The 14,153-nt window shown below is 45.4% G+C and overlaps 1 protein-coding gene across 1 annotated transcript; it reads left to right on the top strand.

The window, feature by feature from the left end:
• The first annotated feature begins 2,848 nt into the window (after positions 1-2,848).
• On the top strand, positions 2,849-13,929 carry pom121 (POM121 transmembrane nucleoporin). The gene is made up of 13 exons (XM_077020277.1): positions 2,849-4,126; positions 5,091-5,297; positions 5,488-5,652; positions 6,117-6,197; positions 6,430-6,604; positions 7,013-7,104; positions 7,218-7,294; positions 7,723-7,844; positions 8,142-8,241; positions 8,485-8,877; positions 9,376-10,734; positions 10,899-10,991; positions 11,120-13,929. The coding sequence occupies exons 1-13, from the start codon at positions 3,582-3,584 to the stop codon at positions 11,218-11,220; spliced, it is 3,510 nt and encodes a 1,169-aa protein (XP_076876392.1). The 5' UTR covers positions 2,849-3,581; the 3' UTR covers positions 11,221-13,929.
• Positions 13,930-14,153: the final 224 nt, after the last annotated feature.

Below are 14,153 nucleotides of genomic sequence, written 5' to 3'. Positions count from 1 at the left end.
ATATTGTGTTTTTCTTTTGAGTTTTTTTTTCCTAGCAGAGATGATGAAGAAAAGCTGCCATAGTATTATTGTTTTGGTGTTTTTTTTTTTTTTTTTCTTTACTACTAAAGTCCTTTGGGTTATTTGAATCGTACAACTTCATATCCATCACCGCCCTCTTTTAGTTCTGCATGTCCACAGCAAATCAACTTCCGTGTCCCAGCTGCGATCAAGTGTATTATGTAAAACGGCGTAGGGTGAATTAGTGTGCACACTCTGAGACTGGGTCGAATAAATTTAATCATTCAAAAAATATGAGTAAGATAGCAGCAATAGCTAAAAATGCAATGAAAATGAACATTTTATAATTGGTGCTAGGGTGGAGGCTTCCTCCCTCCACCTAAAGCTGCAGTAGTATGAATGCTGGCTATAGCTGCATTGAGCCAGATTCTAAAAATAAGAGATGTCCTAGACGGAGGGAGGTAGAGGAAGCTTTTCTGTACAAGACACATATACAAGCACAGAGAGGAAAGGCTAGTGTGCCGTATATATGTGTTAGGAGATAACTATGGCCTGTGCTGCATGGGGTCATTCTTGAGACCTTGAGCCAGAAATAACACAGAATGATTCAAGTAACTCATTTATAATTCTCTAGAACATGATATTTCACAACCATTTCCCCTGTATATTCGATAGAAACAAACAGAAGCCTCATGCTTTGGCACTGTGTATACCATACCACACCTTACCCAGGGCAGATATATGATTGATACCATAGACTTATCTAGGCCAGATGTATTGTAATATATTGTATTGTTAGTCATTGTCAAATCTATATTTCAATTATTTTAAAAATGCTTTTAATAAAAGACCCAATGCAGTTTTTACAGGAATCCACGTTTATACTCACAAGTTAGCCAAAGATAGCAGCAAAGAAAGCCCCCATTGGCGGCATAAGAAACCTTACAAACAGCAAAACTTCAAAAGAAAAGCAGCCTCTTAGGCTGCATTTAATAGCAGCCTTTACAAACAAATGACACGAATAGACAGAAACAGATTTCGCACCTCTGTTGGTAGTCCAATTATAATACATTATGATAGTTTGCAGTATCTGGGTGATTGGTCTGCTAATTTGCATATAATTACTGATCATGGCAGTGGAGCCTATCAGAGTTAAAGAGACTGGGAACAGTCATGTAGGCACTGAATGAGTGTCAGGAGGTTATGTCACTCAAGCACTGAATTCTTGTGAACAGCACTGAATATTCATCTATCCTATCAAAATCTATTGCCACTCTTAGCTTGGGTAAGGGGAGGCAAAATAAAACTACCCTAATAAAAACTACAAGAACTCACTGTTTGTAAAGTCTAAAATCTTAACTCTGCTACGTTCTTCGTACTTTTGATCTTGGTTCTACATTGCCCAGAGATAACCACCACTAGAACGGTTCTTATTCTGACCTGCTGGGCCAAGTTGGTTCTTACTGGCTTCCTGTATGTGCTGTTGTTTCAGCTGAAATTAGCCACAGGCTTCGCTATCATCTGATCGGCCGTATCCAAGAGTGCGTATGGCTGGCAGGGAGGAAACATGGATCGGAGCTTCGCCTTCAGTCGTTCAGTGTTGTTGGGGAAAAAAAGAACAAACTACAGGCGTCACGCCAAGCTCACTACACCCTTCAAGAAACGTCTGTTTCTTATCAGCATGGTGTGCCAGGTTTTGATTTGTTAGGATCAGCTGGGTTCATGCATCTGAGGATGAGCCGTGGATGGTGGAGTCAGTCTAATCAGGACGCCCCCCCCCCCCCCCCCACCCCTGAGCCATGGGGCAGGGGGAGGGTATTTGTTTGGGGTAATTACTTTGTCCATTCGATGGCAGATGGAGGAAGGGAGGTCTGGATGGGAGCAATGCAAGTCCTGTTGCTGCAGCTGGCCTGATAAGGCAGGAACATGACTGCAAGACTCTGCATTAACTGCTGTCTGGGCTTCCAATGACTATATATGTTGCACGCAGTATAAACCCTCAAAGTTTTTGCATATTATATTAGGTTGAGAAGCAAAACAATTTGCCTCCAAGTGAGAATATAACACCAGTGCTTAGGCCCCTCAAGCACGTTGTTTGCTTTCAGAGCAAGAATCACTCATGGCTAAATAGTCTTAGTTTTATCATATCTGGTTATACAGTATGTCCATAACGAGAGAGGAGAGGGACACTGGTTGTGTTCATTATGCAGACTTGCCTTTTTTTAGTTGTTTGGGGGGAGGAGAAGGAGATGGTAAATTGCCCTCTGCCCTTTTCTAATGCAAGCTTTGTCCTTCATGCGAGCACAGCCAGGCTAAATCCATTAGACCACCAGACAGATGGCACCATCTGCACAAAGCTAATAAGAACACAGAGTCCTGATGTGGTAAAGGTAGAACAGGATAGACCCCATTCCTCCAACACACACACCCACACATTAGCATGGTACCAAGTATGAGAAGTGGAAATTTGCTTTCTAGGGATTAAGTTTGGGATTAAGGTTTAAAATCTAGGGGTTTGATAAAATTAGTGAGGATTTCAGTACTGGAAATGTATTGCAGCACTGAAGTTAAAAGCTTGCGAGGTTTCAGCCTGCAAAGTGGTTGGATGGTTAATGAATCCTAGATTCAATATCTAGTTTTATCTATGTATCAAATTTAATGTTAAAACTTTAAACAAAACCAGCACTTAAAATATCTGGGCCCTCTAAATGTGTCCACAGAATGCATACAGCCAATACGACAGATGGTGCTGCACACCTTCGGTGTGCGAGGACAAAATGCCAGTTGCAGCAGAACCAGACGTCCTCTAGTGGTTAAGTAATGCGTTGAGACCATGTACAAATGTGTTTTCATATTAATACATACGAGGTCCCTTTTTGTTGTAGAGTAATGGTTTTCGGGAATTAAGTCTGGTGTTTGGCTAAATTGTAATAGTTGTGGTATTCACCGCTGAAAGTCTTGATCTTGGTTTAAGACTAATTGTGGAATGGAAAAACAATCCAGTAAGTTGTTGTTGTGAGAACTATGAATTCTGGCACCATCTACCGGCTACTGTAGGCAGTGTCGGTAATGAATGGTATCCTCATTTTGAGGTCTGTCTTTTTAGTTTTATTATTTAATCAGAAAATCACGAGAGCCAGTGTAGGAAAAAAAGAACATTAACCTTCTTTGTTTGCAATTGTCTTTGTCATCCGTGCTAAAACTGTGGAAACAGGCTTGGGTGCCTATATTATGCCAGTACTTTGTTGATTTTCTAAGCAAAAATGGCAACAATTTATGCATTTAATCTGTCTTCTTTTATGCATTTTATCCGAATTATATATTTTTGTAATTTCATTTCATTTTAGAAGGAGTGGAAAGCAAGACATTTGGCTAGGAGCGCACAGGAAGGCGTTTTAAAAATGTGTATGCTTTTATGAATGGTGCTGTTTTTTTACTACACCAGTCTGCGACCTTCACATAGAAGAAGCGCACAGCGCGCGCCACACTCTACCGTACTCGCTTCCATTAGCGCTACCGTAAACAGCGCACGCTGAAGAACAGAATTATGGGATATTGTCCCTCGGCGGCGCGTTGCCGCCATGTCTCCTGAAGATAAACGGCGGCTAGCTTTTATCTCTGTTGCGCTGCTATTTGTCGCCATATTTGTTGTTATTTTGAGTTACATACCAACATATCTGTACATACTTTTCTTCTTTTTAGGCTCATGTGGTGTGTGTTATTATAAAGCGGAGGAGTTCCAGCTATTCGACAGGTTGGGCCTAAATCCCCGTCGTGGCCTGCCTGCTCCATCGGCCCTACTGCGCTGGTTGCCGGGCAGGACTTTAAGAGGAGTACCGGCAGCCGCGAGAAACAAGACTCGAACTAATAAAAGTGACGTTAGAAATTCTTTTGCCTCTCCCAGCGATAGCCTGTTTGTAAATCCACTTTACAGACGCGACGCGACATTTAGCGAATCTGTTTTCAGTCCACGGGATATACTTATGGGGAGTTATCTTGCCAAGCCAGAAAGTCCCTCCGGCGCGGGGAGGCCCGGGACTTGTGTCAACCCCAGAGAACAACTTCGTGAAAGACTTGTTCGACCTAATCACGGAGCCCTCACTCCTAACAGAAGACTGTCTTTTGGGTAACGTTAGCTCCACTACCTGGTCATCTGACTGCCGGTGTTGCGTGTCTTACTGTTTTTTTGTTCACTTTCTGCTTTACTTATTAATTCCTTCTGATTCGGGATTGTAGCACGTAGATGTATGGTTTGTAATAGCTGTTTGGTTGCGTTTGTTTGCTGTTAACCTGAGAATCATTGGTTTCATATGTAAAGCAAAATAACTAACAGTTCTGACTTTAAAGTTGCTTCATTCGCTGGACTAAACTGCGTGCAGGCTTTCTGTGGTTTTTCCCTCCCAAGATTTAAAAATGTGGGAGTTCCTTCTCGCAAATGAAGCAGTGACAGCATTGCCTCCTCCTCACAGACCAACTTTGACGCAGTGCATTACACAGGAAGTGTGCTCCAAACCTGATGTGCATTGTCCTTCTGAATAGAAGCTTTATTTAAATGGCTTGAACTGGAAAATGGTAGATTGGTCTAGTGTAGCTAAATTGGAGGTGATGAATGGGTAACACTTCACCTTTCCAGTAGCAAAGTTTGTGTCCTGTATATCACTGTAAGTCTTGAATTCTTGCTGTTACGGTGAAAGTGATGGTCAGGATGTTTATCTCCTTTACAAGAATTTGCTGTTTGAACAGCAAGCACTGGTCATGAAATGTGCATCTAATTGACAAAGTGCAAATATCATGCAGTATTGCAAAAAAATCATTTGGAACATCAATTACTGTCTTGAATTTTTAAAGTGAAATGTTTTTCTGTGCTGCGTTCTAAGAAGTTGTGCATTACATGTACATTAAAAACAATCATTGCAGTGTTTCTGGAAAGACACAGGATTTGAGGTCATCTAGTCAAGAGAGCTGGCTAACTATACTGCATTTTAGTATGAAGACTAATCTCAAACAGTATTCTAGAAAAATTATGCGCAGAAGTCTGTTTTGTCTCGTGTCTTGATAACTGTCTTTTGTCATCTTGTATAACCCAACAGAGAGCCCATGGGTACTGTGGGGAGGTTTACCATCACCCCACAGAGGCATTACCCACTGCAGCAGGTTGGGACTACCTTGGTGGGCGTGCTTCCTCCTGCACAGTGGGACGGGTTCCGTAAGAAGAACGTTCTATCACAGCGCAATACTCCAGTACACAGTCCAGTCACAGTGAAGATTGCGAGACCCGATGCAACCCGCTCGTCATTGTAAGTTGTACAATCGGCAATTTTCGGCACTTTGTCACTCCAAAGCAATGCTGTGAAAAATGTACTGCAAATGATGAAATGAATCCTTTCTAACACCACGTTTATATACCGGACTGCAATTTTTGCATCACAAACACGAGTGCGGTCGTTTTTGCAGGCCTTCGTGTAATTTGTTCGTATCTTCCTGTAGTTTTGATCAGCTGAACTCCCCTGGAGCCCTGCGATCTCCTGGGTTGGGAGTTCAAGCTGATCCCTGCTCTAGAGAGACCGTACTGAGCGTGCTCCGGGAGAGCCGCAAACGCAATGGTGACGATGAGGACAAAGACCGTGCAGCTGGGCAGAAGACCAAAAGGAGGTACGTCTCTGGAGTCAAGTAACTAAAGCCTTCCACTATTCTCCAGGAAGTGCACCAGTGCCAAGACCATGCAATTGGGTGGATTATTAACTGAGCCACTCTGTGGAAAAAGATCAGAGCACATATTGACTGATTCACTTAATGTTCTGATAGAGAATCAATAACTCCTTGTCTTTGCTTCTGAATTGTGTGCTTTAATCCGAGAAGGTATTTGTTAGTGAAATACGCTAATGGATTGTGAACACTCAATAGAACTGTGTACTCCGATAAGCTAAACCACTCTGGTTCTTCTCATTTATTCATTCACACCTGACCGCGAGTCCAGTTGCTGCCTGAGGGATTATTATTTTCTTCTTCTTTATGATGCATTTGGGTTGGGGGATTCCTCCCAAAATGGCATCCAGAGTCACATGGGAGGGGTGAGGGTATCGGCACTGATAGTCCCTATTCCTCTTCCTCACCAGGAGGCACAACAGCAGCGAAAGCTCCCAGTCTGCGTTCGAGCCGCTGCTGGCGAACGGCGCCCCGTCACAGCTCGTACCAAAGTAGGTCACGAGTCACCCTCCGCCCGCATTTCCTTCTGCTAGTCGAGTCTCTCTCTTGCTACCCTGACCCACTTCACATAATCACAAGGCATAAAAACAGCGCTTGTTTAGGACTTATTGTAGGTATGAAGAAAAGAAATGGCTATAGATGGATAGTTTTCCGGTGCATAATGTAGGAGAACAGTAGCACCACATTGCATCCTAAGCACCAACTTTCCACCCATGTGTGCAGACCCGGGACTGTGAAGCGGGGGATCACTGCCTCTGTGCTGGAGGAGTCTTCCATGAAGAGGTCTCGCACATCCTCCGTGAGCTCGGTGCCTGGTGGGCCCGCATCCTGCGGAGTGCCCGGAACAGCACGCAACCCCATTCACAGCTCCTACAGCTCCTCTCAAGGCTGCAAGCAGGTAAGGCAGCTGTGCGGTTCACCAACACTGTCGTCCCACTGGTGCGACGCTGCTCTCCAAGACCTCTCTGGACAGGTCGTTATAAGTGGGCTCAAATCTATGGGTTTGGCTTAATGTTGGCCCCAAGCAGCAATCTCGGTGTACGGCACATGTGATGTGTGTATGCGTATTTAATGTTGTAATGAACTTTTACACTGTAACTGAAAACCTGTTACTGCTCGACACGTTCTTCATTCCAATTTTTGACTCATGTTTTCCCCCCGTAGCAAAAAAACAAAAAAAAAAACCTAATATGAGATCCATGTTGGTCAACACAGTTGGTTTGAATATTCAGAAATGTTTCAAAGTGAATATTATTCCATCCTTCATTACCCTGTAGTAAATCCCAGCACTCTTGTATGTCTACAGAAGAGAGTAGCGTCTAGTCTGAGTATGTCTCCTTTCGCGAGTCCCGGATCTTCTCGATGTCAGACTCCGGAGAGGGTAGCCAAAAAGCTCAGGTATGAACCCCAGCACGTTAGGCCTGTAGTGGCATATACCCAGCTTATACCTGTTGAGTTCATCCGCTCAACAACCATGACTCAGCGATGATTCATTCTTTTGTGCATCATAGGGAAGAGGATGCCACTTCTCCAAGTTCTGCTTCTTCTGTGAAGTCCGATAAGGTGGCGGATCTTGCTCCAGGCTCAGGTGAGGCGGTAGCTGGTTCTGCCCACGTTTGCTCCCTGTATTGGATAATACAAAAAAATGACATTTGACTTAACTGACCAGATTTTGTAAACTGTGTGGTTTAAATCGGATTAACATACTGAGTGATGAATGGTTTGCTTCTTTTGCGTAAGTGTCTGCATAGAAATAAAAAATGAATATACAAGTTTATTATATTTTTATTAAAACACTTAAACATCAGCTGTGGGTTACGCTGGACATGCTGGAATTCAGAAGCTTGACACTGTTTTAAATAAGGCCGACATAAGCATTTACAATTACTTGTGTAATGACTTCCACTATTGTGTGTGCCGTCTGCCTTCATGCCAAACGTGTTTGAAAAGTGTTTTTGTGATATTTGGTTGTTAATAAATGAGAACTACATAGTGGGTCATGTTTGTGTCTCTCAGGGAAGCGCACCCCTACACCTGAGGCTCCGGTGGCACCACTGTCCGACTCTGGGGGGAGCAGTGGCAAACGCAAGCGAAGAATCCCACTGGTGTCGACCCGGCGAGGGGAGCAGATCTCACTGGTGGGCTCAGGCGTCAGCTCCTACACCACTAGATCTTTATTACAGTTCACAATCAGTGGCTTAATATTAAGCAATGCATTAAAGTACTCACAGAAAGTCATTCACAGAAAGTCTATAAGAATTTACATAAACGTTTGTGGCAAGTTTCTTTTGTGATCCCTACACCCTGCACCCCGTGGTGATGTCATCCTACACCAGTTAGGTAGAACTTGCCCAAGCTTAAACTCGATATCTTCTGCTAGTCTGCATGATTGGCCACAGATGAACAGTGTTAATAAGACTCCACTTTCCCTCAAGCCTCCACCCCCTGAGCTGGGCTACACAATCACTGTGAAAGACCTTGACATGGAGAAGAAGGCTGTTCTTAGCCAGATCCACAAAGTCCTCAAGGAGCCTGGTGAGTATATTAGAACATTAGTATTAGTGCATTAGTATATTAGTAGTATTGGAGTAGCCTTAGTAGCTCAAGGCAACACCAAAAAAAAAGGAACCGGTTAATAGTTGATAGAAATCTTAGAAAGCTCTTTGTGTGTCTGTCTGTCTGACTTGCTTCAACTATAAAATAAAAAAAAAACATGCATAAATAGCTGTGTGTTTTGTGCTTAAACTACATGGCCAGATTCTCCTCTGTGTTTTCCAGAGCCAGAGAAGCCAGCTCCTGGCCCCGCCCCCTCTGCAGGCCTGTTCTCTCAGCTAGCGCCAGCCTCCTCGGCCGCGCTCACCCTTGCTGCGAGTGCTCCTACTCTGGCGTCTCTTTCGCCCCCTTCTGGTGGCCCTGCACCTGCGTCCTCCACGACCTCTGCCCCCGCCCCAGCTCCGGTTCTGATTCCAGCTCCAACCATCGACCTCACTCTTACCCCCACCAGCACGGTCAGCAGTGCGATCGCCCCAGTCACCACCACCTCCACCATCACCAGCAGCCCTGCGGTGGTTCCACCCCTGAGCCTGGCTAACCCTCTACAGGCCTCCCTTCAGAACATGAGGAACAACACCCTCTTCACCTCCTCCCCTCTGCTGCCCGCCCCCTCTGCAGGTACACACACTCGACTTTACCCAGATCAAGGCTGTCTTCTCGCACAGAGCTCTGATGGCCCACGCTGGTGGTTTGGTCAGATGAAATCATTTCAATTTCTTATTTAGTTACTGGTTCTATTTACCAGAAACTTGTATTGTGTTAGAAAGTGTGTAGCAACTAATAGCAAGAGAAATGAGGGTGAAAGTGATTTGACTGAAGAATATATATTATTGGTTGGCTTACGGTGTAACATTACCAATTAGTATATGTTTAAGTGAGTCTTGCGCTAACGTGTTTAATTTGGGAATAAAGACAATGAAATTTGGACTAACACTATGTAACACATTTCTCAGTTATTCTGAGAAGCTTGGTGGTTTGCATTTAGTAGATATCTTTGCATTTTGTATTGTTGTTGACTGATCATGTGCATTTGTTGAACCACGAAGCATCCAGCATGTGGGGTTGTTGTTGTTGTTGTTTATCTTCACTCATAGGTGTTTGTCTCTGTCCCTGCAGCCCTTACTGTCTCAGCCCCGTCACTGGCGGCCTCCACGGCTCCTGGCGTCAACGCCGTGAAACCCGAGCTGCCGCTCTCCGCCCCGCAGCCCGCGGTGCCGGCCCCGTCCGGCCTGCCCACCACCACCACTGTGCCCTCTGCTTTCGCCCAGATCCTGGCCCAGCCGCTGCAGCCGTCTAGCGTGTTCGCCGCGGTGGGAGGCGGCCTCGGGTCAGCGCCGAGCCCCGCGTCCACGGCTGCCACACTCACCGCCGCCTGCTCTTCCCCGCTCGATGTCAGCTCCGCCAAGCCTACGCCGTCTGGGTTCAAGCCCATTTTTGGGGTAGCCACCACAGCGCCGGCTCCGGCCGCAAGCATCAAGCCAACGCAGCCCACGTTTAAGCCCATTTTTGGCAGCGCGGGTCTCAGCGCGTTCGCCCAGCCGGCCACGTCGGCGTCCCCCACACCAGCAACAAAGAGCAGCGCACTGATGTTCAGCAGCCTGACCAACACCCAGCCGCCACAACCGGCTACGTCCGTCCCCACATCCACCCCTGCTGCCCAGGCTCCCCAACAGTCTGTGTTCAGCAGCTGGGGTGCTGCGGCCACGGCCCCCACCCCCGCCCCCACCCCTGCACCAGGCCTGACCCCCAGCGGCACCTTTCAGTTCAGGGCCCCATCTTCGACCTCCACCACCACAACCAGCAATGCAACCAGTAGCAGCACGACCGCCACCTTTCAGTTCAATGCTATAAAGCCCACGCAGACTCCTCTCCCACTGGCTACTCAAAGCACGTTCACGTTTGGCCAGGTACCCGCAGCCCAGAACTCTACCGCCTCCCCGTTCAGGGGGTTCGGCATGCCCAACAGTACCTCCACCACCACCACGGCCAACACCCCCGCGACCCAGGCTGCCTTTGGCAGCTCCACCTTCAGCGCCTCCACCACCTTCCCCAGCGCACCCGCGCAGGCTCCTGCCGCCTCGAAGCCGTTTGCGTTCGGAGCGGGAGGCGGGAGCGGAGCGCTGGCGCCGTTCACGTTCGGAGCGCCCCCGAGCACAGCGCCGCCTGCCTTCGGGACTCCAGCTCAGCCCACGTTTGGTGTCCCCTCAACCGGATTCTCCTTCGGGAACACCAGCATGGTCCCGCCAGCCTTCGGGGCCACCACGCAGGCTACTGCCCCCGCCCCCATCCCTGCCCCCGCCCCCACCTTCACATTTGGATCAGCCCAAGCCAACCCGCAAAACTCTGCCCCGGGCGCCACTGCCCTGCCCCCTTCTGGAGGGTTTAATTTTGCAGCAACGCTGTCCGGAGCACAGTTTGGAACGCCCGCACCTGGCGGACAGACTCCAGGGTTCTCGTTTGGGACAAACAACGCTGGTGAGCACGTACCTTTTTAAAAGAAGGATTTTAGGATATTCGTTTGGCTAGGATGGTTGAAATCATTTATGATAATTTAACAGACAGAAATTAAGTGTTAAAACAGAAAACAGCAGATCAACCTGCCCCGGTGTCCAGATGAGTAACGAACTCTGTTTGTACAGGAACCTCCACCCCTGCGTTTGGCACTGCGGGCGGCCCGATACCGTTTGGCAGTCCTGGAACTCCAGTACAAGGATTCAGTGCCTCATCTTTTGGTAAAGCATGATTTATTTATATACTTTTATGTTCCTGAGTGTATCCTGAGGTACAAACTAGAGGAATGTGACGGTATTCTACCCTGTAGGCCCATTCTGAAGTACTGTATGTTTGCTCTCTTTCCTAGCCACTCCTTCAGCCTCCTTCTCCATCGGCGCCGGCTCTAAGCCCAGCGGGGCACGCCAGAGACTGCAGGCACGGCGGCAGCAGCACGTCAGGAAGAAATGACACGGGGCCCAGGACTGGCTCCCAGACGCTGCTTTCTCTGGACACACGGCACGCCCATTCTAACTATTCCAGCTGCAGCAGATACCATGATCAGGCTTTGCATAGGACCCAAACCCTGACCAATCCCAAACCTTCAGCTCCACAACGGCTGCCAAGGGGAGGATCAGATGTTGAGGTTGGAGAATAATTGGGTACTTTATGTTGTAGGTTGAGAGAGGCAGAACTGTGTTCATATTCCTGACTAGGGTCTGCCACCATCTGATTAAGTTATCTGAGGAGTGTTTGGACAGAGTGAGATGATGTAGTTGATGACAAAAAAAAAAGTATGACAACAGACAATTCAAAAGCTGGACATGGATGTCCAGACACAAATGTCCGGGTCAAAAAGACTAAATCTGGTTTCAAATCACAGTTCTTGCTTTTCAGGGCTTTTTGCATTTACATTTTTTATTTGATTTTGTTTTGGGTTTAGCTTTTGTTTGTTTTTAAAGGTAGGTGTTTTTGTTTTGGGTTTATTTTTTTGGGTTTTGCTCTGCCTTTTACACATTCAGATTAACATTCAATACAGTTAGTCCCTTTATAGTTTTTGCAGTCAGTGTTTTGAACAGTTCAAAAACTGATCGTTGATCACTGATCATTTTATCGACTAAAGTGCTTCCTAGTGTTGCACAGGTCAGAATTAGTAAGCCCTCAAAGGTGAATGCTGTGTTTTAGTTGAAAGATGGAACAATGTTCTTCTATATATGAATGCATTGAGCAGCAAAATAAAAGTTTTTTTGTGTTTTTCATTGCTTTATATGGTACATCCCGTTTAAAACTCATTGGCTTACATTATAAGGGTAAAATCCTACTGATAGTCACTTGTCAAATTCAAGTTGGTGTTTCAAACCAAAGCAGGCAAATTCTCCTGTTTACCACCATTTGTGTACTATTGGCTCTTCTACCTCTTATTTTGAGCAACTAACTTCAGTCGATTTTACTTGCCTCTCCTTTAACTCTCAAGCTCTGATCCCTTACAGGTCTCTTGCTTGTAGGGTTTAGTTGGGTGTTCAGGTACATGCTGCAGTGAATGCCACCGAGCCAGAGATCAATCCTTGAACCTTTTTCAACTTCCTTTTAAACTAGGTGGTTGTGTTGTCTTAAGGTTTTGTTTTGTTGTGGGGTGGGGGTGGTGTATGTGGGGTTTTTTTGTTTGTTTTGTTTTTGCCCATTTCTGATCCATCATCATTCATAGCTCATTGACCATGGGTTAATTCCATGGACTGGTGTTCTGGGCAATGATTGAGCCTTTTCCTGGACTATTAAGTCTGCTAGTAGTGATTCTCCAGTTTTTTATATTATTCTGTTGCTCTGTTTGTGCAGCCCCATTTGGCTTTTAGGACAATTCCAACTCATCCCCAGACCTTGTTCTGTGTGCCTTAGTGCATCTGACTGCAGATAATGTGCTGTGAATAATGTCAACATCTCTTTTTGCATCAAATGTGCTTGAATGTAAGCATGAATATTAGGCGATTGATTGGCAAATAATATATGTTTAGAATTTGACTACACCTGCTCATGATCTCAGGGGTTTGGCCCATTTTAATGGTCGTTTCTGAATTCCTCTGAAGTTCAGTCCAGAGTGATAGTAAAGCTTTTGTACTATACAATGAACTTATGTCAGCATGCAGCTGAGCAGAAACCGTACAGAAAACACAAGTCCATTACAGTCCATGGAAGGGAGTTCTCATTTTAAATGAAAGTAGTAATCCATTTCAAAATTAGATATGTGAACAAACATATTTTTAGAATAAGTCTGAACAAGAACAAAAGGGTTAAAGGTTTGCTTTGGTTTTTAATTTCTTTTCAATTTATTTTACTTTTTTTTTGCATGCACATGACTCCAGACTTGGCTAAATATGTAAGTTATGGCATGTGCATGTTTGTGAACTGTTCTGTTTTGCGAATGCTCTGATATAGTGAACACTACTGTCATTCCTTTATGAAGAAGAAAAGCCAGAGAGCTTTCCTGGACATTTTAAGATGAATTTCATATGACAGTTAATATAAAGGCAGTCAAGATGCCCTTCACAACCCCTCAAAATTTCAGCCATGAAATTCTCAGGTGTAATCTCATTTAGTTTTCATTTTACACCCCCTCCAACCCCATTATGATTTTGTTTACAGAGCACACAGGAATCAGCAACTTTCAAGATGCACAAATTTGAAAGCACAACCTCACCATTTCCCATTAGTCTTGATGAAATCCCAGTTACCGTTTTTCTGTCTACAGTTGTCATGTTATAGCCCCTAGGACGGTATTTACACGACTCTTGATGTACTAAGTGGTTTGTAATGAGCAGAAGGGTTGTCTGTGCCCAGAATGCAGGGGACCAGGTGTTTCTTTGGTAAGAAGCCTTACCAGATCATTTGAATGCATCAGTCAGTCAGTCGAGTGTGAGATGCGTGTTGAGAGCTGGATTTCTCAAGTTGTGAGTGTCTGGGAGAAATGCACCGTGTCATGATTTCTATTCCTTCCCTCTGATCTTGCTGTTATAATGGTGTGTGTGTGTGTGTGTGTGTGTGCGCGTGTTTATGTAAAGACTGTTCCCAGTTAAGAGGAATGTGAATGTGGGAGTGACTGGAGCAGTGTATTAGAATGATCACTGCGCAGTGTCCTGGTGGTATGTGCTGGTTTTCAATAAAAATGTTATGAAGTTTTTGCTTGGATTACTAATACACAGTATGACATTTATTGCTGAGCATCAATGGTTCCCGTATAATATTGTTCCAAGAAGAATGGATCCAGTTTAACCTGAGATGCATGTAAACATGTACAAATGTGCAGATTTTAATTTGACACCTGTGCCAAAACAAGGCAGCGTCTGAAAACAGTTGAGCTGTCCCAGGGACTTCTTTTAAGTTGACGGTATCAACACTTGGCACCCCCCAAA

The sequence above is a fragment of the Brachyhypopomus gauderio genome, chromosome 10, assembly GCF_052324685.1.
Source record: "Brachyhypopomus gauderio isolate BG-103 chromosome 10, BGAUD_0.2, whole genome shotgun sequence".
NCBI lineage: Eukaryota > Metazoa > Chordata > Actinopteri > Gymnotiformes > Hypopomidae > Brachyhypopomus > Brachyhypopomus gauderio.
The sequence above is the reverse complement of the archived record's forward strand: the minus strand, read 5'-3'. Positions and strand labels throughout refer to the sequence as shown.